The sequence below is a fragment of the Hoplias malabaricus genome, chromosome 2 (assembly GCF_029633855.1).
Source record: "Hoplias malabaricus isolate fHopMal1 chromosome 2, fHopMal1.hap1, whole genome shotgun sequence".
NCBI lineage: Eukaryota > Metazoa > Chordata > Actinopteri > Characiformes > Erythrinidae > Hoplias > Hoplias malabaricus.
This window is the reverse complement of record NC_089801.1, coordinates 30,330,642-30,353,677: the sequence shown is the minus strand read 5'-3', so window position 1 is coordinate 30,353,677 and position 23,036 is coordinate 30,330,642. Positions and strand designations below refer to the sequence as shown.

General features: G+C 38.3%; 3 protein-coding genes across 4 annotated transcripts; 2 read left to right on the top strand and 1 right to left on the bottom strand.

Annotated features, from left to right (window-relative positions):
• The first annotated feature begins 2,080 nt into the window (after window positions 1–2,080).
• Window positions 2,081–6,139, top strand: ankra2 (ankyrin repeat, family A (RFXANK-like), 2). Its single transcript, XM_066660973.1, has 9 exons — window positions 2,081–2,156; window positions 2,896–3,254; window positions 3,346–3,504; window positions 3,881–3,946; window positions 4,039–4,136; window positions 4,867–4,992; window positions 5,168–5,234; window positions 5,322–5,402; window positions 5,708–6,139. Exons 2-9 carry the CDS (start codon window positions 2,999–3,001, stop codon window positions 5,761–5,763), a joined length of 909 nt encoding a protein of 302 aa, XP_066517070.1. The 5' UTR covers window positions 2,081–2,156; window positions 2,896–2,998; the 3' UTR covers window positions 5,764–6,139.
• A 687-nt stretch (window positions 6,140–6,826) lies between these two features.
• btf3 (basic transcription factor 3) lies at window positions 6,827–15,184 on the bottom strand. Of its 2 annotated transcripts, none has more exons than XM_066658690.1 (6): window positions 15,108–15,184; window positions 12,289–12,357; window positions 12,090–12,203; window positions 10,876–11,077; window positions 8,861–8,917; window positions 6,827–7,231 (listed from the first exon to the last, which is right to left on the bottom strand). In XM_066658690.1, the coding sequence occupies exons 2-6, from the start codon at window positions 12,355–12,357 to the stop codon at window positions 7,185–7,187; spliced, it is 489 nt and encodes a 162-aa protein (XP_066514787.1). In that variant the 5' UTR covers window positions 15,108–15,184; the 3' UTR covers window positions 6,827–7,184. The 2 variants fall into 2 exon arrangements, with proteins under 2 accessions (XP_066514787.1, XP_066514788.1); XM_066658691.1 differs by lacking the exon at window positions 15,108–15,184 and adding an exon at window positions 15,015–15,078.
• Window positions 15,185–19,818: 4,634 nt separating this feature from the next.
• On the top strand, window positions 19,819–22,678 carry foxd1 (forkhead box D1). The gene has a single exon (XM_066661024.1). The coding sequence runs from the start codon at window positions 19,904–19,906 to the stop codon at window positions 20,852–20,854; it is 951 nt and encodes a 316-aa protein (XP_066517121.1). The 5' UTR covers window positions 19,819–19,903; the 3' UTR covers window positions 20,855–22,678.
• The last annotated feature ends 358 nt before the right edge of the window (window positions 22,679–23,036 follow it).

The following is a 23,036-nucleotide window of genomic DNA, read 5'->3' as shown; positions in this document are numbered from 1 at the left end:
AGTAACTGGACTCAGCAGGGCAAAGTGGCTGTTTAAAGCCCTGCCTCAAATTCCTAATCTAGAAAAGGGGTCTGTGAAAACAGTTCACAGTGAAGCAGGAGAGAGAACACAAAAGTGAATGGAGGTGCTTAGACCCCAGAGCAAGACTTTGACAGATTATGTAGAAATATTTGGCATATCCCTGCTAATCAGATTAGCATGGTGCAACTTTGACCATGAAGGGGAAAAAACTGCAAACTTGATGGATTCATGATTACACATCCAGTCAAGCAGAAGAAGCAGCTGCGGAATGGTCATGCTCCATGAAAAACACCATAAGTCCCTTCTCCCAGTTAAACACCAGGAAATGCTCCTACAACACAGGTTTGTGGGATATTTTTACAAGCCCCTCACCTTATAATCCACTGTGTCATGAGGGGAAACTGTAGAAAATGTTTGTAATAACAGTGAAATCTGTATAATTACAGAATTAAATGTAGCCCTTTTTGTCATATACAGGAGAATAAGGAGGGGCAAGAATGGTAAAGCATTACTGTACAACAGTGGCCATTCAGCTACATAAAATACATAGAGTCATCACAACATTAGTCGCCTTAAACCTACACAAACATCCATAAATGTTTATTCCATAGCTGTCATTTATCATAAAGTCTGCTCTTGTGAGCATTTCTGACACAGCATGTTTTAAACAAGCTTGTTCCAACAGGACTGTCTGAGGAGTGGCCTACCCTTGCTGATATTTCACAGCAAGGGTAGGCTTCCACAAGGAGCGAATCACATCAAAACACTATGTATCGTTGTTTTCACATTAACGCTACCATTCCTGCTTGCTTAGGAACGGTTCACTTTCTCTAATTTTAACCATCACTTTTAGCTCACATGGAGAACAAAAAATCAGATAAATTCTAGAGGATAATTAATAAGCTGATTATGATTAAGAATCTGACAGCAGGTCGACCTGCCTCCAAGACAAGTTAAGCTTACTTCTTATTCAAAGCTGTGACAGAGAATTTTTGACAAAAATGTATTAATTGTTGGTCAAATTACATGTTTTGTAAAGAGTGAAGAGAAGTGCATTTTTAAAAATTAAATAAATTACTTTATTTAATGTTTAGAGGACAATAATACAATCTATCTATCTATCTATCTATCTATCTATCTATCTATCTATCTAGCTTTTCTCTCTCTCTCTCTAAAAAAGTAAATAAAACCAAAAATATTTAAAATTTGCAATATTTAAAAAATAAAATCCCCCAAACCTTCTGGAAATTAATTATTGAACCTTTAAGACTTTATTATCAATATATTGTAATTTTGTTATTGTAATATAACATTTTTTTGGCAGAAAAGTTACTTGACTTGAATATTTTTTTAAATATTGACCTTGTTCTCAAAATATTACAAGGAACTATCACCTTCTCTCGCTTCATAACACTTGAAATGTTAACTAGAAACATTTCATACACACCCATCAGCCTGTTAATGTAATAATTTTTCATATGATTAGCTCCCATTTCATATTTCCATATTTTCTACAGAAACAAACTTTTCATTTGTATATATTTTTAGCATTCTTTCACCATGTTTGTCAGTGCTGAGGATCCCAATAAGACTCTGTTTTGGAACTGAGATAGTCCAAGTCAACATCAGCGTCCTCTGGGCAGCATCTGGTGACAACTGATGAAGGAATTAAGGACAACCAACTCAAACTGGTCAGCTACTGTCTCTGACTTTACATCTACAAGGTGGAAGTTGTGTCTAACAGGGTGGACCATGAGTGAACACGGTATTTAAAATCTCCAGCAGCACCGTGTCTGATCCACTCCTATCAGCACAACACACACTAACACATCAGCACGCCAGTGTCACTTCAGTACTGAGAATGATCCACAATACTGAGGCCCTGAGGGGTCCTGACCATTGAAGAACAAAGGGAATTGTGGCCAAAAGTATGTAGAGTGCACCTATAGGGTCAGTGGAACTGATAAAACTGATAATCAGTGTAGAACCAAGAGAGTAGTTTTAATGTTGTGGCTGGTGCCTGTGTTTATTATTTACAGTGTCCTCTGTGGAGCCAGCATTCGAAAGAACTTTATTCCTCGGAATTCAGGAACAACTCTCCGTTTCAAAACATCTACGCCGGCCCTGTCCACCAGGTACTGTAGAGTTTATTACGGTTTTATTATATTGTATTTAGACCTGAAAACATGTAAGCTAGTTATTATTATATATGAGTATATCCACCGATAGAAAGTAGAATATAGCGACTGTGTCTTTAAACCAATCATTTTTGACCAAGAATAACAGAGCACAGGGCTCCATTAGCTCAATAGCTAGCCGGCTAACTCGCTTCACTGGTGCCGTAACAGAAAATTAACGGGTTGTATGACATATGTGTTAAGCGTAATAGTGTTAAGGACGTAATTCCCTCGGAATGACTTAATTTGTAGCTACATAATTTAGAAGTAGTGTTAACTAAAACCACCACATGAACTGACGTTAAGGTGACATCCACAGGCGACACTATGGTTAGCTTCTTATTCGAATGTTCAGTTCCACCTTAAAACTCTTATTGTTTAACATATGTTTCCATACTGTAACAGCGAATTTGCAAACCTTAAATCCACAGACATAGTATTTTAATTTTAAATTCCACCTTAAATGGTACAGTTAAAGCACAGTTGTGCAGAAAGTAATATTCAGAAAATAGGAATGAACAGCTGACATTAATGTGTGGATTTCTGATTAACTCGCTGCCAGTTAATGTGACAAAGTAACGTAAGTATTGTAACCGTTCTGTACTATTTAAGGTGGAAGATGAATTTTGAAGAGGAAGCCAACTTCTTCATCCACAACTGTGTATGGAAGATATCTAATGCAGCATGTTTTTTTCAGGGTACACAACTGTATTATTCATGGGGGGTTAAACAAATTAAATAACTGATCCTCCTGAACTGGAAGTACCTCATCTATTTTTGGACTGAGCACACAAACACAAATGGCATCAGAAGAGATGGAAGGCATCTGTACTCTGCCCGATATGACCAACATTAAGGTGGAGCCTGCCGTAAGCATTGGTACAGCGGAGGACGGCAGCTCACAGAATGTGGCCATGGGCATAAAGTTCATCTTACCCAACCGCTTTGACATGAATGTCTGCTCACGCTTTGTGAAGTCACTCAATGAAGAAGACAGCAAGAACATCCAAGACCAAGTGAATTCTGACTTGGAGGTTGCCTCAGTCTTGTCTAAAGGTAAAATAAAAAAAACTGATAATAGCAGATATATATCAAATTGTATCCTTCCTTTTGAACTTCCTTTGGACATTTTTTCATCTTTCTCCAGCTGAATGCAACATCCAGACCTCTCCTTCTCCCGGAATCCAAGTCAGGCATGTTTACACACCGTCTACCACCAAGCATTTCTCTCCTATAAAACAGTCAACCACACTTACCAACAAACACCGTGGCAATGAGGTCTCCTCAACTCCTCTGCTTGTCCACTGTGAGCTAAACCACTTTCCTTTACATCTCTTTTGTAACTTATCCATTTGCTACATCTGTATTTAGCAAGGATGCACCAATATGGATTTTCAGTATCCAGGATTGTTCAGTATCCAGGATTGTTCAAAGTTCAGTGAATGAGCTGTTGGTTTGAAATGTATATAAATATATATGAAGATCATTTTTAAGACGATATATTGTTACACCAGCATTGCTTCTGATATTATTGTGCATCCCTTGTTGTTACTTAGAAAAATCAGCTAAACAAGGACAATCATGCTTTCTAATTCAGATCCAAAATTGCATATTTTCTGCATTTTATTTCCTAACATGCTCTTTATGGATTGCCAAAATTTATATTGTGTGATTTCTTTCAGCTCTGTCAATTCACCAACTTGCTGCACAAGGTGAAATGGTGTTCCTAGCCAGTCGAATAGAGCAAGGTAAAGCATGTGCAATAGCTATTATAAAATAGACGGATCGTTGCCTTTTCATATCCTTGTAACGATTGACTGTTTATGCTGACTCTAAGCAGAGTCGGTAATAAACCTGCAGGACGAAGAAGGCTTCACTCCGCTTATGTGGGCGGCGGCTCATGGTCAGATTGCTGTGGTGGAGTTCCTGTTGCAGAGCGTGAGTGCAACACCTGATCTAATAACCATCCACAAAAACTGCACAATACATTTGTAACTGTTCTTATGTATGTAGTGCAGAAGTGTGTAGTCAGGTTAAAATAGGTCATTTAATTTCTGTGCTGTAATGTCATAGACAAGTGGAGTTCATTCATCATTCATTCATTGTCTGGACTTGCTTATCCAGTTCAGGGTCGCGGTGGGTCCGGAGCCTTCTCGGAATCACTGGGCGCAAGGCAGAAACACACCCTGGAGGGCGGCGCCAGTCCCCACACTCACACACACCTATGGACACATTTGAGTCGCCAATCCACCTACCAATGTTTGTTTTTGGATCATGGGAGGAAACCGGAGCACCCAGAGGAAACCCACGCAGACACAGTTCCTTGTGCTGTGTGACTGCAACACAAAATGCTGCGCCACCGGGCCACCTTCAAGTGCATTTGTTTTGCTTAAAATAGTACAGTAATGCAACATATTTACAACCTATAAATTCATTAGAGTCTTAGCATGTAATCGAACTCACTCACTCGTGTTTAGCAGGCTGAAGATTCTCCACAATTATTACATTAGCAGTGCAGTAGCTTAAAATACTTAATTAGAGCAGTGATTTGCATCAATAACTTTTTATATTAAAAAAAAATTATATATATATTAAATAACTCACCGCGACCCTGAAATGGAGAAGCGGAAAAGAAAATGTATGTATATTAAATAATTTTTTTTTGTAGGGAGCAGACCCCCACCTCTTGGCAAAGGGAAGAGAGAGTGCATTGTCATTGGCCTGCAGTAAAGGCTACACAGACATAGTCCGAATGCTTATTGACTGTGGAGTAGATGTCAATGAGTATGACTGGGTAAGAAATATTTTGACTTGTCTACATTATATGAACATAGGTACAGAATATTTTGAAGTTACTAGGGTGAAATGAGTACAAAAATCATAAAGTCTGTTCAGATATATTACATTTCGAACCACAGTTGGTTTCATTCATTCATGAGGCCTAATTTGACATGCTGATTTGCTTTCAGAATGGAGGAGCTCCTATACTATATGCCGTTCATGGTAATCATGTCCGTTGTGTGGAAATCCTTTTGGGTAAGAGTGTTTCAGTTTTAAAATGTCTTGCATTATATGCTAAATGTGCCATGCAACCATATCAATAACTTTCATTTCTTTGAAAAGAGAGCGGAGCCGACCCAACCATGGAGTCTGACTCAGGCTTCAATGCAATGGATATGGCTGTGGCAATGGGTCATAGACATGGTAAATACAAAAATACAACTATGGCAGGTGTGAGCAGGACAATAAATTATTGTATTTTCTTACCACTAATTGTGATTTAGGATTTCATTTTATGGCTGAATGCCATCAAATCCTCAGGGAAGTATTCTGACATCTAGTATAAAGCATGAAAGGATGGACATGGACAAACACATTGTAAATACCCTTAATTTGACAAGCACATGTTTGAAAATGTCCATGTACAGTAATGACTAACAGAACCTAGGAATTATTTCTTAATATCAAAACTAAACAAGGTGCCTTTGTGATTGATGGTGTTCTTTCAGTTCAACAGGTGATGGAAGCACATCTACTGAAGCTGCTACAGGGAATCAAAGAGTAACTGTTAAGAGTGAAGAAGAAATGGAGAAGGAAAAGAAAGACTTGAGTATCACTGAAAGGATCCGTTGGACAAAACAAAACAAACAAAAAAAAATCATTGGATCGTTTATGGTTTTGCATGTTTACATTACTCACATTGGAGCTTTTTAGCTGTTCCTAAACTTTTATGTACTGTGGTTATTTATTGTTAGGGAAATAGTAATATGATCAATATGTCCTTGTCTGTGTTTTGTGTGAATATCATGTAGGTTTTTTGAATGGATTAATTTAACAAAAGCCAGCCATTTGCATTGTGTATTTTAACTCAGTTTTACAATAAAATGACTGAAATTTGTTTTACTTGTGTTCCTTTTTTTGATAGGGTTCTAGGACAAAAGAAAAGCAGAAGTTTGAGCCCCAAGCTTACCGGTATATAAATAAAACTACACATATCAAACTTTCTAAACGATATGACAGACTTGTTACATAATCTTAAAACATCGTTTGACCAGAAGATGAAATAAAAAATGGATATCAACTTTTAAAAAAATCCTTCAAAATAATGTGTAGTTCAGTTCAATTTGGAGCTCATCAAAACCTTTACCACTTCCATTTTCAGCTACTGATCAGTCTGTTATAAGGCATTGCCAATAAGGCCAAAACCAATAAAGATTCTAATACATATACACTATTAATAGATGATTATAATAGTATAACATTAAACAAGTGGTTGTTTAAGTTTCAAGTTCAGTCACAAAACAGGTGCAGCTTCAACCTAACCTAATGCTGCAATGCTAGAAATTATTAAAAAAAAATACATATAATTCAGTTTTCTAGAATTCAGACTTTTTGCGAAAGATTTTGAAATAAATGGCAGCATTCAATAACCACCAGACCACTCAAGCCTAGTGTTCATTTTTGTTGTAAAGATCATGAGTAAAATCATTCACAAAATTGAGTGTTAGCTAGCAAGTTCTTAATAGGATTCTTGGATAATTTTTCAAACGAATATGTTTCAAACTACCACATACCAACTGTAAAGAGCAAAATAAAAAAAATATAAAAAAGGGCACAGGCAGCTGTGGTGTATTTATTAAGCATTTAATAGCAAATGTTTTATTTCCAGATGTTGGCTTCAGCTGGACTGCAAAGGAGTGAGCCTCAATAACAGGGAGATAGAGACGGGCAGGACGCCCCATGGACCGTGCACACGTACACACACACTACTCTGTGTGAAGCTCTGCACGGTAAACACAATCTCACACTCTCAGCCTGGACACAAGGGGACACAGCAGTGCATGAGAGGACAAACAGGAGGAGTGGGGATGATATATTTATAAAAGGAAAGGAAAAAGTTGCCCAAAAAGGGATTTAGGGGGAGGGAAGAGTCCCACATGACCCAGCTAAGACAGGAGAGTCCAAACGTCTGTCTCTCCATTCAAGTTAGTTAGCCTCATCCTTTGAAGCCTCATCGAAATTCTCCACAAGATCTGTGAAAGATAGAATTTACAGTAGTCATGATACAGTTTAAACACCACAAATTATATATGCACTGACACAGGTATGTTTCTATTTCATGTTTTAAATTTTGGACTAATGACAAAAATAAAAAATTGTGATGCACAATATTGGTGGCCGCAAATTGGTGCATCCCTAAAAAACTTTTAAAATAATTTGTCTAAAACGTAAACTTACTAAAAAAAAGTGCATTGTTGTATATGCAAGGAATTCATGCGTGCTGATTTGATCCATCGCTTTCAGATGGCATAACTTTGAAATACACAGCATAAATCAATGCAAATGCTTTTTATCTTGACCTCAAATTTTTAGTTGATTTTTATTTCTACGTAAAAGTTCCAGTAAATTATTTATATTATTTATATACAATTTGTCAAAATGTCATGAAAGTTCTGTACTGGTCCAGTCCTAAATATACACATTTATATACGTTTATTGAGTAATTTTTTTTACTTATTTATACATATGACAACAGCTGAAATTTCATGATGAATGGACAATTCTCTGCAATAATCTAAGAACTATTGTCATTAGATTTACTTTAATGACCATTTTGTTACACATAGCTTGGCCAGATGAACAGAAACAAATGAAAGATGAGAGAAGGTGAGAAATGCAGGGCCAAGAGCATGCTGTGAAACCCTGCATGAGCATCCAATCAGGAGTGCCGGGAATTAAATCTAATCTTTGCTGGAACTGCTAGTGTTTATATGAAACATGATTCAGGTTATTTTGCACCGTCTGCTTGAGGACGTCAACCGTCTTGAGCTTGCACGCGCGCACCCAAAAAAAAAAAAAAAAACCCTGTGTGTGTTCCAGAGCAACCTAAAATCAAGTGCTGCGGGACTGGAAAGTCTGCAGCTGTATAAATGGAAGTGCGGCGGATCAAAAGCAGGTTGCCTTTTATGAGATGAAATCTGATAAATGAGACTTCCACTGTTCTGCTCCAGGGTGTCAAGACTCAAATCACTTACAGAAGGGGGCCCCCTGTTCTGATTGTTTTCAGAAGGGACTGTTTGGGGGGGGGGGTGAAACTAACGGCTAGACAGAGGGCCGTTAACCCCTTGTCATCATGTGTGGCGAGTCCATTTGTTGGGGAAAAAGACGTAATCATTTGTTACATTGACTGGCTCTGGGTTGCTGGAAGAGCAAGAGGCTAATCGTAATGGCAACCTGGTGTGTTGGGCTCATTCTCTCCAAAAGGAAAAGCAAAGTCTGCTTTCAGATCTAATAAACAGTAGAAAATTTAAAATGCTTCTCTGACAGACAAATCCTAAAACCCAACACTGGCCTCCTGAAACCGCTTTTGGTGCCGTGACCTGACTGGCTGTGCTGAAGAAAGCAAGCTGAGCTGCACTGATGTTAGTGCAAGAAAAACCCATATGGCAAACATTCTGTAGTTATGTGACCCTCAGGGAATAATACAAAACGTACACAGTGTATAATACTACTAGTGGGTGGATAAACAGTCAGGTGGATGGATGCTAGTGTGGGAGAAAAGGCATGAGGAATGACTTCAAGAGGAATTACCTATGACAGTTTGTGTGTGTGTGGAGAAATGAATAAATAAAAAAAAGTAGAATGTCAAAATCCATACTAACCTGGAACTTCATCATCATCTTCCTCTCCTCCAGCCACTGGTGCTTTTCCATCTCCTGCTGCAAAGAGAGAAAACACAGAGTCAGCAACAGCCACAAGATTTGTCATAGGAAGGGTATTAAACCGGCTCGTTACACTTCTAGATAATCATTTGTCAAACACCATTTGCTTTGTTTTGAAACTTAATGTGAATTCACACATCATGCAACTGCACCATTTTAAACTTCTAGAGAAAAGGAGGGGTAATTGTGGCTATGGCTCGAGGCTTTCTGACTTCACCACCATCCTCAAATCAAGCAGTGTCAACATTAGATGGCAAAATTTTTCATCTCCACTGTGCAGCTCCCTTTAGGAAACTATTCAATGACTTCTAAAATATTGAATATCTTCACTCTTTGGTTTTTCTGGTACACCAATTAGTTTTGAAAGTATAATGAATCCTCCAGCACAAATGGAGGACCTCGAAAGACCTCTGAATTTTATACTTAAGTCAGAGTCATGCCCAACAGGCTGTTTTGTTTTAGAACGGCTAATATCAAAAGTAAAATATTCCAAAAAAAATAAAGTGGCTAAAGTAATATATTCCAAAAACCTGAACTCTGCTACAGAGTGAATTAAATAAAACTTCACAAAAACACACCCCACCATCTATATACGCGTTTCAAACCAAAGGAATACGGTAGCAGCAATTTTTGAAAAATGACATACATTTTTCTTCAGAGAACTATGATTAAAGCCGCAGTTCCCTTATGAGCATGGTATGTCTTCAGAGGTGGGTTTATTCAGTAGCAGTGCAATAAAAGCTATTCTGTGTTTTTCTACTTGAAATTAAACCTTATATTGAAAGAATATAAAAAAAATTACCATCATTTCTTGTTAAAAACTTTGTCAACTTCACAGCAGCTAAAATGCTTATTCCAAATATGCAGTATCCAGAGTAATATGGAGTATAATTATTATTTAGTCCATCTAAATTTTAATTGTAAAGGCATCACTGGCTTCTTGCTTAATTATGTCTCAAGGCAGAGATCTGATCCGCACTTCCCTTGGGGACAGGCCTATAGAGACAACAATTTTGACCGGTAAATATATATTGTAGTAATATAATATAATGCGATAATACTATACTGTAAATTATTCCAATTAAAGTATGCTCTGTAAAAAAATTGTTTAATTGTAAAAAATTAAACAGAAAATGTAATCCATGTTCACTTCAAGCAACAACATGGCCTGGTATATGTTTAAGGCTCTTCTCAAAAGTCTGCTGAGCCCCAACAAATGTTACACCCTACCCCCAACCATTACACACACACCTGTTCACAATTCCCTCTAAAGACAGCACACTGCATGTATTTCAACAAGTCAAACAAGACCATGTGGAAATTAACGTTCATTCATCATTACAAATCTTTTTAAACAATTACGTCATCTAATCTTGCAAATGTAATCAATAATGGCCACTAGCATTTACTGAAGGTTATTAAGCCATTCCCAAGGACAAAAACCCCCGAAACTAATCCACTCTACTAACATGGCCAAAAATTCACCATCATTCATTCATTGACATGCTCATCCAACAATTACTGTGAAATTAAGACCATTTTGATGCAGTAACAGCTTGTAAACTCCTTGTGTGAATATTTTGATGATGTTTTATGAGGTCATTCAGCCACAACATTAGATAAGTCAGAAAACGATGTTGCAAACATATCTTGAAGATACTGGATGTAGATCCATCACTCCAGAGCATGTAGATCAATTGTTCCAATGCCCAAAGGAGGGAGGTTTATATCCATTTAGCCGACACAACCATTGGGCATTTTGAAACTAAGCTCACGTGGGCAACATTTCATTTTCTGTGGACATTAGCTGTGTGCACACTACTGAAGTTAATACTGGCTACTTGTAGGCATATCCACTATGTTTAAGGAGTTTTAAACTTTTGGAAATAAATTATTATATATTTACTAATAAAATATTTGTAAATATTTAAATATGAAAAAGCTAAGAAACACACCTTGTTTGGGCAGGGCCTCAGCGAGTTTCCTCAGACTGGTCAAGCTGTCGGCTCCGAGCTGATTGAGAATAGAGGGCAGCATCTCTGTTAGCTGCTTTGTCTCGGCGTGACCTGTGATGGTGAAGGTGTTGGCTGCAAGGGAAGCCTGCACTTTGGGGTTGTTGAAATGGATCACTGTTCCCTGGTTTGTGAACATGTTTACCTGCAAAGTCCCACAAGAACACACTGTTTGAATGAATGGGCAATAACAGAGTCATTTGAAAGAGTCAAGCCAATTTGAAGTTTAAGCCCAAAGAGGCAGGATGTTAATTACCCAGAACAATCTCGCTGGAAATATGTAGTTATTGTGGTTTAGTTACAGAAAGTTAACTTGTTGGAGACAGTTGTGACCTAAATTCTGTTCACACCTGCTTTTAACACCGGTCACTTTTGTCCACGATAAGTGGACAGTGAGATATTTCTAGTGTGCCTCCAGTGACTATCAATTATCAAACCTTATGACCAAACATCAGTCTCAGTGCATGTATATAGATTTTCAGGGTCACTAATGCAGCAGTCAAAACACATACAGTACCAGTCAAACATTTAGCTACATCTTCTCATTAGTCATTGGTGGAATAGGGCTATTAACTGTAGGGGATTGTGTACCAGTCCTACCTCTGCACAACCCAAGTTATAGTCTCAAACACAAAGAAGGTGAGCAGTTCTACAAATTAACTCTTTACAAGGCCACAGCTGTTCACTGAAAACCACTCCAGGCGACGACCTCATGAAGCTGATTGAGAGAACACTGAGAGTGCGCAAATGTGGCTACTTTGAAGAATCTAAAGTATAAAACATATTCTGGTTTGTTTAACACTTTTTTGTTTACTACATAATTTCATTTGTGTTCCTTCATAGTTTTAATGTATTCCATGTTCATTTACAATTACAATAAAAGAGAAAAACCATTGACTTGAGATGTCCAAACTTTTGACTGGTACTGTACATTCGCAATGTGGAAAACAAACCAAAACAAAGGAATCCCGTACCCTATTAAAATTTGTATCTGATTGTCTTAATGAATTTTAGCCAACCCTTTTTACAAGCATTTCAACCATCACTAACATGAATAGTCAACGCTTAAAAATAACTGACCCTACAAAGATCGTCAGTAATTTAATGCAAATTCCTTTTGCTGTATTTATCAAAAATCAGGGGACAAAAGACTTTACCTCTTCGATACCAGAGATGTTATTGACTCCTAATTTTTTCAAGGAGAACTGAAGTTTCTTGTCATCTGCTGTGGCAGTTCTGTGTACAACCTTCTTCTTTCTGCGTGCAGTGCCCTATTTGAAAGAAATGAAAGATTAGTGCTTTAAAATACAACTTGGTATAACATGAGGAAAATCAATGTATTTCTAATGCTCTTACCTTTCCGCCGATGCGGACTTGCGCCTGCAGCTTAGCTAATTTCTCCTGGTTCATTACTGTTTCTTTCATCTGTGTTTAACAACACAAAAGCACAGCAGTGAGACAACCAATTCTAACCAAATTTAAACTACATTATTTTCCAAAACCACTACTTAATAAACCATTTGTCAAATACTCTATTTTCAAGAAGCTGGATGAAGTCAGAATTGTTCACAGGGGTTATGATAGGAACCAGACATCTGAGGCATGTAACGCTAGCTTGGAAAAGGCTTTTACATTACAAAACTATTCAGAGTAGAGTGAGGCAAAAAGCAGCCCAAGAAAATTACTGTAAAATGAAATGTGAGACAAGACGTGTCTCTGCAAGCAATGCCTTCAGATTAAAATACAAGACTTAATATGTTAAGTCAACCTCTAACCATTTCAGTCTGAAGTGACTGAAAAGCACAGCTACTTCAGTTGCTAGCTGTGCTAAATGCAGAATATTTCAGGTGTAAAGTACTCAACCATTAGTTTGAGAGGTTTCATGTTTCTGGGTTGCTGTTTATATGTATTACACCATGTTAAGTGTTTTAAGATGACCCCATATATTCTGTACCCAGGGAAAATGTGAGTCACTATGCTAAAGCTAAATTAAGCCCATTTAGAGACAAAGGAGCGGAGCAATTTTCTATAGTCAGACACATGCAATTATTTTTTAAGTAAGCACCAAAAATCAAAAACTTAGTCAACTTAATTTGTATTAAAAATAACACTGAAATTTGTATGTCCTTTCAATTGCGTTTTGTAATACGTCATATCTTTACAGTATAGAGCTTCATCTTGGCGTGTAGTTGGTCCCCGAGTGGGAAAAAATAGATGCTAATAAACATGAACTTACAGATCAGGACTGATTTCTTGTGTAATGTCCAAAAAATATCTATATTAGTGTATGTAATAATCTATATTAGAATGATTCAGAAATGATTCTTAAATATGCATGACCTTCATTGTTGAAAACTTAAGGAATATCAGTTTGTGGTATATCACACTTCTATGTGCATTTTAAACAAAATAGCCAAAGACAATTCAAGAAAAACCCTCAAATTTTGGAAAACACAGGCATCAAAATTATTTCCATTGTAGCAGAAAAATAAAAGCTCACAAAATGAAATTTGATCATTAAAACTAAAAAAAAATAGAGAGAAGTGTAGGGAGCCTTGCTTTGTATTACCAACATATCTGTGCCCCCAGAGTTCTCTCAACTTAACCCATGTTCATCTGACTGCAGACCAGCAAGTCATTGTGCTCTGAGTCCACTAAACGCATAGTTACATTTCTGGGGGGTGCACTCAGATTATTAACTATAAGTTTTTTGCAGTGTAGATTCTACACAAAAGCCTACATTGGCCTTAAGGTCTATTGACTAGCCCAACGATAAAATAATTTTGGTATATTCACCATTAAAGTGAACATTGGGTCAGTTTTCTGCTTTCAACACAACACAGCCCTCAGAAAAGCTTCGTCAAACATTTTGACTATTTCTGCCGATGAGAGGCTTGATTACTGCAGAGTGGACTTTCAGGGCGAGTATGCTCAGAAACAGGAGACTATGCAAAGATTTTCAGCGCTGAATTGGCGAGCAATTCCAGTTGCAGTAGTGAACAGACACCTATCAAGAGTCTGTAACAATCTGTTCTCGCATATTTTTGTTACATGGATGCCCAGTCTACACTTAGGGTTGTAATTCATTAGTGCTAGTATAAAGCTTCACTATTCTAAAAAGCATTTTTAGATGGACCAACTTATCTTGCCATGGTTGACCGTGTCATCCCCTTGGCCTTGGTCTGAACAACCTGCTGATGCAAAATTTCAACCAGCATGGAACATCTCACCTTTTTGCAAAATGATCACGAGAACTGTCAGACGTAGGAGGGTCTGTAATTTTGATCACTGCTGTATCATGCTGAGTCTCACTCAAATATTCACCAGTGAGTCACTCACCAGAGTGCCATTATATTTCATTATATTCACCAGACTCCAAGTAGAACATTCACCAGCATATTGGTTCAGCAAGTGAAAACAAATGTTTGCCTGTTATTTTAATATATAGCAGCTTCCTACTAGAATATTCATCATAAGAATGTTTGCCAGAATATTATCAAAATATTCTCCATTAGAAGATTCACCAGAGTTTTGTAATATTTATTACTACAATGCTCTATTTTTATAATATTCAATATAGCCCCGTTCTAAAGAATATTACAATGTTCGCATGGTTCCTATTCGAATATTCACCATTAGGATGTTGGCATAAGTTTATCTAGCATTAGAATGTTTAACAGCATCATTAGAACGTTCTTCAGGTTCTTACTATATTATTCGCTTGACCGTCACTAAACTATTCACGCGCTTTTTACTTGAACCCTAAGAGCCGCGCCCGCGCGAGGCTGAAGTTAGCCTCCCATTCGAGTTCTCCGTTCCACCTTAAACGGTGTAGTAGTTACACGGCGGCGTAGACCATTTAACGTGGAACAGAAAACTTAAAAGTGGAGCAGGCGACTACAGAAACACCTCTTAGGCTCATTTAAGATGTTTAACCAACTCTCCCGCCCCTGATCTATCTGAAATAACCCACTCTCTGGATCGACGGCAGAAGGCTCGCGCTCCTCTGAAGCTCGAGGCCCGCTGTCCGTTCTCAATCAAATCCGCGGACCTGCCGCGGCTGTTCCGCCGTAAATACCCACCGAGATGGCTCTCTGATGACTTTAAGTACCCGGCCGGGCAGCGTGTGAGAGCGTGTGTACAGAGAGGAACGAGTTTAGAGCTTTTTCACTGACCTGCTCGATCACAGCGAACACACGAGGAGAGCAAGATGGACGCGAGAGAGGAGGACGGAAATGACGACACGGCTGAAATTACGACGCAGCCGGTTGCAACAAAAACAAAAAAAGATAATTATACATTAAGAACAAACTTTGTAAATTGTGCCTCTAAATTTAATATATTGAGGGCAAACAACTTTTATTGCATGTTTAAATCATTGGAACTCAATAATTCAGTGTTAAAATATTATACGGATATTGTCTCTAAATGTTACATTTATATTTTACGTTATATACAAAAAAAAATAAGTAAATAAACAAAATAAATATATTATAAGACAAATATTAAATATATATATATATATATATATATATATATATATATATATATATATATATATATACACACACACACACACAAAGGGGTGAACAATGAAAGTGAAACACCTGGTTTTAGACCACAATATTTTATTAGTATGGTGTAGGGCCTCCTTTTGCGGTCAATACAGCGTCAATTCGTCTTGGGAATGACATATACAAGTCCTGCACAGTGGTCAGAGGGATTTTAAGTCATTCTTCTTGCAGGATAGTGGCCAGGTCACTACGTGATGCTGGTGGAGGAAAACGTTTCCTGACTCGCTCCTCCAAAACACCTGTTGTCACAGGGCAACACACACACACACACACACATACACACACACACACACACACACACACACACACAAATTTAGTATATATTAATAATCTTGAACACAGCAGCTGTCCTTCACACTGTTAGAAAACTTCATGATGAATGTACCAATAGAAATGCTCTATTTTTTCTTTGGACAGCAGCATAATGCTTTTTTATACTTTTATATAATTTGTCATGCAATTCTTTTATATAAATTGAGAAGACTCTGGTGTTAAAAGCTTGATTTGCATATGTAACATGCTATCTGGATACACAGGCAGCCAACCAACCGTATAAGTTTTAGTGTGAAGGTCTATCAGGGTTTATAACATTAACTGGAAAAGGCATCAGAGGTGTACTCACACCAGAGCCTGTAATTTCAGTATGGGCTTTCTAAACATCATTCTTATCATTATAACAGTATATATCTTAGTTTTCAAGCTAGTAATGACATTTTAGTGATAGCAAACAGGGGTGTAGTAATTTCTGTTATATGTTTTATGATTTAGCAGCTCATAACTCTGACTTATTATTATATAAAAATGATATATTAATCTATCCTTTATTTTGACCTTTATGACAGCTTAATTTTTATATAAATATTTTCAATCCTGTTTTTATGCTTGATAATAAATACCCTATTGACATACACTCTTAAAATGATAGTTCTACTAGGGTTCTTTATTAAAGAAAATGGATATATATAGAACCCTGAATGCCTGAATAACCTTTTTTGCATGATTAAAGGGTTCTGTGCATCATGAAGGGGTTCTTCAGATTGATGGAGAATATGCTATAGATGGTTCCATATAGAACCTTTTAACGAATGCATATGGCACCAAAAAGGGATCTTCTATTGTAATGATGTCAAGCTTGTTACAGGTGAAGAACCATTTTGTTGTCGTATAAAACCCTTGGCTCTGTACAAAAATGTCCCAGCAAAGTGAAGAGGATGACAGTTAGTGATGACAGTTGGTATGAATGAAAATAAAATATTCAATATTTTGCATCTACCCCTCTGATGCTGCTTCCCCAACAGACTGCTGCAAAGAAGATGCCACTTGCCACAACAGTATGGTAGAAGATTGCTAACATCTTGTTGCACATGTTAAAGCACCTGAACCTTCCCAAGCGGTAGACTCTGCTCATCCCCTTCTTGTACAGGGCCTCTGTGTTGGCCCTCCAGTCCAGTTTGTTGTTGATTAGTACACCCAAGTATTTGTAGGACCCCACCAGCTCTACATTCTGGCCCATGATGGTGACTGGTCCTTCTCATCCTCCTGAAGTCCACCCGTAACTCTTTGGGCTTAGTTATATTTAGGTGCCGATGGTTCCTCGCACACCACAAGGTTTCTGTATTCGCCCTCCAGCGCAACCCTAATTCACCCGACCACCAGGCAGGTTCTAAGCTGCACATACTGGGGACTTCCAGATAGATAGTCCAAAATCCTGGTGATCGTGCACTCTAAAAAGAGAACAGTTGATCCAGCTTAATTGAATTGCTTCAATTGGTAACAAGTAATTCAATTAAGTTTATCCAACTTAATTTTTTAAGTTCAACCTTCAAAAACTTAAAAAATTAAGTTGGATAAACTTAATTGAATTACTTGTTACCAATTGAAGCAATTCAATTAAGTTGGTTCTTTTTAGAGTGTGGACTTACATGTTCACCAACTTATCTCACAGTGTTACAGGTTGGATTGTGTTGAAGGCACACAAGAAAAAAAAATTAAAAGTGGTTATATATATATGATTTATAGCGGTTCAGCATCAAAACGTTTTTTTTTTTTAATCTATTCTAAATTCTGTAAGTTCGACCAATTGAACACCTAAATCTACGAAATAAAGGGAGGACAAAAAAAAACTGAAAAAACGGTTTGGTGCTGAACCGCTAGATGGCGGTGTGAACCTCAGAGACGCAGCAGAGAAGAAACAGCAGCCTAAAAACTAACCAAGCTTAAACTAAACACACGAGTCTGACCACACCAGCTTCAATAAAAGTGTCCAGCTGTTTTCTACATCTCCAGAAATTACTTATTCTATTCTACTCTCTAGAATCAAGGCTGAACTACAGCAAAACGTCGCTATGTGTAAAGAACTAACGAACTTATATTACTTCATCTCTCTCTCTCTCTCTCTCTCTGACAAACCACTACTCATCACTTCTGCCACACACTCATTCCAACAACACACTTTAAAGGATCCTTTCTTTATCTCCCTTTTCTAAACTGTTGAAACTTCGCTTAGACGTTCAAAGAAAACGTTCGCCACAGTCGCGCGCGCCCTTTCCACCACTTTCCACCCAAACATGATCTAAACGTCACTATATACAAATTAAACGTCAAAAGTAAAAAAAAAAAATTATAATAATAAAATAAAAATTATTTAAAAGTATTTGGTGTATTTCATTACGAAAGCAATGTTTATAAACTGTTTAGTTTTAAACATTTACACTACATATACATACATATTACACACACACACACACACACACACACACACACACAGACACACACACACACACACACACACACACACATATAAGTACAGGCTCACACACTTGTATGTATATTTAGATTTTCAATTAGTGTCCACTTCTCCTGCGTCTAACGTGTCTGTAACTGAGATCACCAACTGAGTACAATCTACAGGCATACATTAATGTGAGGAAGGGTGAGTTGTTTATTCAGATCATAAACACACAAAAACTTGTGAGTGTGTGTATATATAATCTCTCTCTCTCTCTCTACATATATATATATATATATATATATATATATATATATATATATATATATATATATAATTGTGCATGTGTGTGTGTGTGTGTCTCTCTCTCTCTTCTCTCTCTCTCTCTCTCTGTCTCCGTGAACACGCGCTGTGAACTAAGGCCAACAGAGCAACAGTCAGTCCGTGCGCCTCGTAAACTTCAGCAGCACGAGCGATTTCTAATATGAACAGCCTCCATATGCAAAGAATCACTTCTTATAATTATTATTTTCGCCCGTAGAAATGTGCGCATTGCTGAAATAACGTGTGTTGTTGAAAGTAGTAAACACAGTGTTTAACACAGTGCAAATATATAACATTAATTTGGTCCCTCTAATTTTATTATTGTTAAAATTATTATTATTATTATTATTATTATTATTATTATTATTATTATTATTATTAATACTACTATTACGTAGTAATAGGCTATTATTACGTAGCAGTAATAGTAGTAGAAGTAGTAGTATTAGTAATATAAAGCCTATACTTTTAAAATGTTCCTCAAGAGTTCTGTACTATTTAAAAACACGTGTTTCATAAAGAACCATTTAAATTATGAATAGGTTCTTCAGACTGTTGGTAAATGGTTCTAGGTCATTTTTGAAAATAGTTCTAAATAACCACGGAAAAGAGTTCTTCCAGTTTATTACAAATGAAGAACATTTTTGTGTTTTGTAGAACCATTTTGAAAAGAGTGAATCTAGAACCAAACCTTTCACTATGGAAATGGTCTTAGAACTCAAACAGAATATTTGCCTTTACAAAAACACTCTTGAAGAGGCCACTGTTAAGAGTGCATGACACAGAAAGAAAATGTAAACACTGTTGACTGTGTCAGATTTGTTTAATGTGTATAATAATTCCAGCTTTGCACAGGACTCAGCATTAACTCCAGAGAGCGGCCTTCATGTGGAGTGAGTGGCCGCGTCCAAAACAGCGCAGGAGCGCACTACCGAGTGCGGCCTGTCTCAGGCATATTATAGGTCACAAGCAGAAGCGCGTTCTCCAGTAGACCACAGCGAGCACGCTGCTTCTGGACGCAACCGCTCACTTATACTTATTTATTTGAATGTTATTATTATTTTTTTCCTCCCCCCCTCCCCCTTTTTTCTCAGAGATGGTGACGCTGGGGTGAGTCACGTGACCGGCGGCCTGGTATAAAGCGCACGGTGAGACCCGCCCCATTTGGACTCCTGTGCACGCGCCGCTCTGCGCTCGGTGTGTGTTAAGCGCTGTGTGCGCGCGATTGAAGTCTATGGCTGCGGTGATCTCCTCCTCCTCTTCATCTTCATACTCGTCATCTTCATTCTCCTCCTCCTCCTGCTCCTCGTATGCGCGCTCGTGCCGTCGCAGGTGAGCCGGGGCGATGACTCTGAGCTCGGGCATGTCGCTGGCGGAGGACGCGGACATCGACGTGGTGGGTGAGGGCGACGAGTGCGCGTGCAGCGACGGCGGGACCAACGAGGACGAGCGCTCGCTTCTGGATGCCTCGCCGCCGTGCGCTCGCATCTCTGCGGCGGCGTCCGCTTCGGTCACGTCGGCGGGTGCCACGGGAGCCCCGTCCGGGGGGAAGAGCGCGCTCGTGAAGCCACCGTACTCCTACATCGCGCTCATCACCATGGCGATCCTGCAGAGCCCAAAGAAGCGGCTCACGCTCAGCGAGATCTGCGACTTCATCAGCGGCCGCTTCCCGTACTACCGCGAGAAGTTCCCCGCGTGGCAGAACTCCATCCGCCACAACTTATCGCTCAACGACTGCTTCGTGAAAATCCCGCGAGAGCCGGGAAACCCAGGCAAGGGCAACTACTGGACCCTGGACCCGGAGTCCGCGGACATGTTTGACAACGGCAGCTTTCTAAGGCGCCGCAAGCGCTTCAAGCGGCAGAACGCCGCCGCCGTTACCGCCGCTTTTTTGCCCCAGCATCCGGGCCCATATGCTTACGGACCTTACGGCGCCTGTGGCGGCTACAGCCTCGCGCTGCCGCCATACCACGCGCACTCCGCGCTCTTCGCCTTCCAGCAGCAACAGCAACAACAGCATCAACAACATCAACAGCAACAACAGCATCACGGAGGTACCCTCATCCCAGCGCCTTCACTCATGCCCCCAACGGCCGAGCTCGCGCGCCCCCGTTTCTACCCTCCGTTAAGCCCACCGCACGTGCACACCGCCCCCAAATGTTCCCCGTTCTCCATCGAGAGCCTCATAGGGAGCAGCGTGCAACAACAAAGACAACAACAACAGCAGCGGACTTCCCCCGCGGCCGTACTGGACGCCTTCGCGAGCCGCATGGTCAGTGGCACGAGCGGCTGCTAAACTTTCACAACTACAAAACTTTTAACAACTTTTTTTTGGGAGGGGGGTCCTACTTTATAAAGCTGTAATAACTACGTAGTTATATGATAACAACACATCACTAACAATGTAAGTACAGGCGATGTATTCGCCCTCACAGATGAATTAGAACAAATAATGACACCAGTTTTTCATTTCCGTTATTTTATATTCATAATGATACAAACATACAGGTGTGTGCAAAAGTTTAAACACGTCAGGTCAAGTGAGACATTTATAAGTGAAAAGTCTTATTTTAATGTGGCAGTTTTCTGGCTGATTTTGTACTAAACAGTTTCTGGTTGTTTACTAACAGACGGGAACAAACAAAAATCAATTACAAAATGTGTGATAACATTTGCACTGATTACTCCAATTTGTTCCAGTCAGTAAATAGACTTTTATGACATTCCTAGAGAATGTGTTCATTTATTTGGATTTGAAAATCAACAAAGCATGTCACTTGAACAGGGGTGCCCAAACTTTTGCACAACTGTATTAACTATTGGTTTCGACTCTCCGTTGTTTCTGGATTGATAGTGCAGTATATTTTCTCATGTGTAAGTAGAAGAAGCAAGACTTTTCTGATTATAACGCATTTTCTAATTGTGAAAGTACCAAAATCCGGACAGTAGTTCCGCTGCATCTTGTAACGTCAATAACATTTAGCTCTACGATATGCTTTCATATGGAAACTTAACCAAAGCTGAATTAGCTACAAACCACTAATGGGACGTTATTTGCATGGCACCAGGAGGTTGTCCCTTAATCTTTACTTAGGAAATTGGATTTTGAAGTTAATTCACATGATTGCATCAGGTTGCCATGTTAGAACACATATTACACAGTAAATATGCACACGGTTCCACTCTAAACATTTGTGTATTCCAAGTGGATTGAGAGTAAAGTTACAGACGGCCAATCTAAGCTTTTAAAGTAGTGCATTAATATTCATAATTGAATGTAATCATATAACAGCTATGACTTTGGCTGCCTTTGCAAATACTGTCCCAGTGCAAAATAATTTAAAGCCAGAACTTTGGCTAAAGTTGCTATCACAAAAGACAAGCACACGATCCGAAAATCTTGCTGGAAATGTAGCGATTGGCCTTATTACACGTGTTATTACAGACTAGGAAACATGCTGCTCCAAGAGATACTTCAGTAATTGCATACATATAAACTCAAGGTGTTACACCCAGGCTATACTACTCTAATCCAGCTATGATTGTAAATACATTGCCATTGGTTGCATAGATACTGCAAAGTTCTTAAACTATAATTTCCTAGTTATTACACTATTAAAATAAAGTAGGACCCTTTTTTTTTAAACAAAAGAAAAGAAACAGAAAAAACAGAGACAGAAACACACAAACGCTCCCTGAGTTTAAGGTAGGATTATTTTTGTATGTTTTTTGTTTAGTTTTTTGTTTCTCTCTTATTTTCGTTAAACGCAGCTGAATGGTGGACATTAATGCGCATCGTGCCTATATTCAAGCTGTGAAAATAATAAGAATTGAAAGTATAAGATTATATATTTATGTTTAACATTTTAGTTGGAGCTACTTTTTCATCCCCTAATGAAGTGTAAAAGTGCAGGGCATCTCAGGATAACACCGAGGGTTCTCTTATCATGATGATTATAATTCTCCTTAACTTTCCACACTAAATCTAAAGTACAAGTTTCAGATTGTCTTCTCTTTATGTGCGGACACGTTTCTAATCCGGCGAAAGAAGCCCTTCTCTCTGTACATTTTTCTTTTTAATTTGTGCTTTTTGTAATGAAAACATTCACACGGAATATACATCGAGACTTTTATGATGCAATGTGTACTTATATCAGTAATAAAAATGTACATTATTTGGTAAGTTGTATAATCGGAGTGTGATATTTTTACACGGTTTTTACAATAAGAATAAATATTCTTTTACAGAAAAGAACAAATGGCGTGGAAATGAACTCATTAGCACTTGAGTTAAATTGATGGTGATTTCCAAAAAGGCGCCCAAACATGCCGTGTAAACAAAAGCAGTACTTTTGAAAACAACTATTGTTTTGAACAAAATTACCAATGATCTTATCAATGCTAATATTACCCTCGTGGTCTTTATCCAAACCTTAGAACTGTGCCACAGCATCATGAGCAATTGAATTCAAATTAAT

Excerpts from the sequence above, each read along its gene's own strand:
- foxd1 (XM_066661024.1), top strand. The coding sequence starts at position 19,904 with ATGACTCTGAGCTCGGGCATGTCGCTGGCGGAGGACGCGGACATCGAC.
- btf3 (XM_066658690.1), bottom strand. The coding sequence starts at position 12,357 with ATGAAAGAAACAGTAATGAACCAGGAGAAATTAGCTAAGCTGCAGGCG. Across the intron at positions 11,078-12,089 it reads ACATCTCTGGTATCGAAGAG|GTAAACATGTTCACAAACCA; the intron begins GTAAAGTCTTTT and ends GGGACTTTGCAG. Across the intron at positions 8,918-10,875 it reads TGAGGCCCTGCCCAAACAAG|CAGGAGATGGAAAAGCACCA; the intron begins GTGTGTTTCTTA and ends CTCTCTTTGCAG.
- ankra2 (XM_066660973.1), top strand. The coding sequence starts at position 2,999 with ATGGCATCAGAAGAGATGGAAGGCATCTGTACTCTGCCCGATATGACC. Across the intron at positions 3,255-3,345 it reads TGCCTCAGTCTTGTCTAAAG|CTGAATGCAACATCCAGACC; the intron begins GTAAAATAAAAA and ends ATCTTTCTCCAG. Across the intron at positions 4,137-4,866 it reads TGGAGTTCCTGTTGCAGAGC|GGAGCAGACCCCCACCTCTT; the intron begins GTGAGTGCAACA and ends TTTTTTTTGTAG.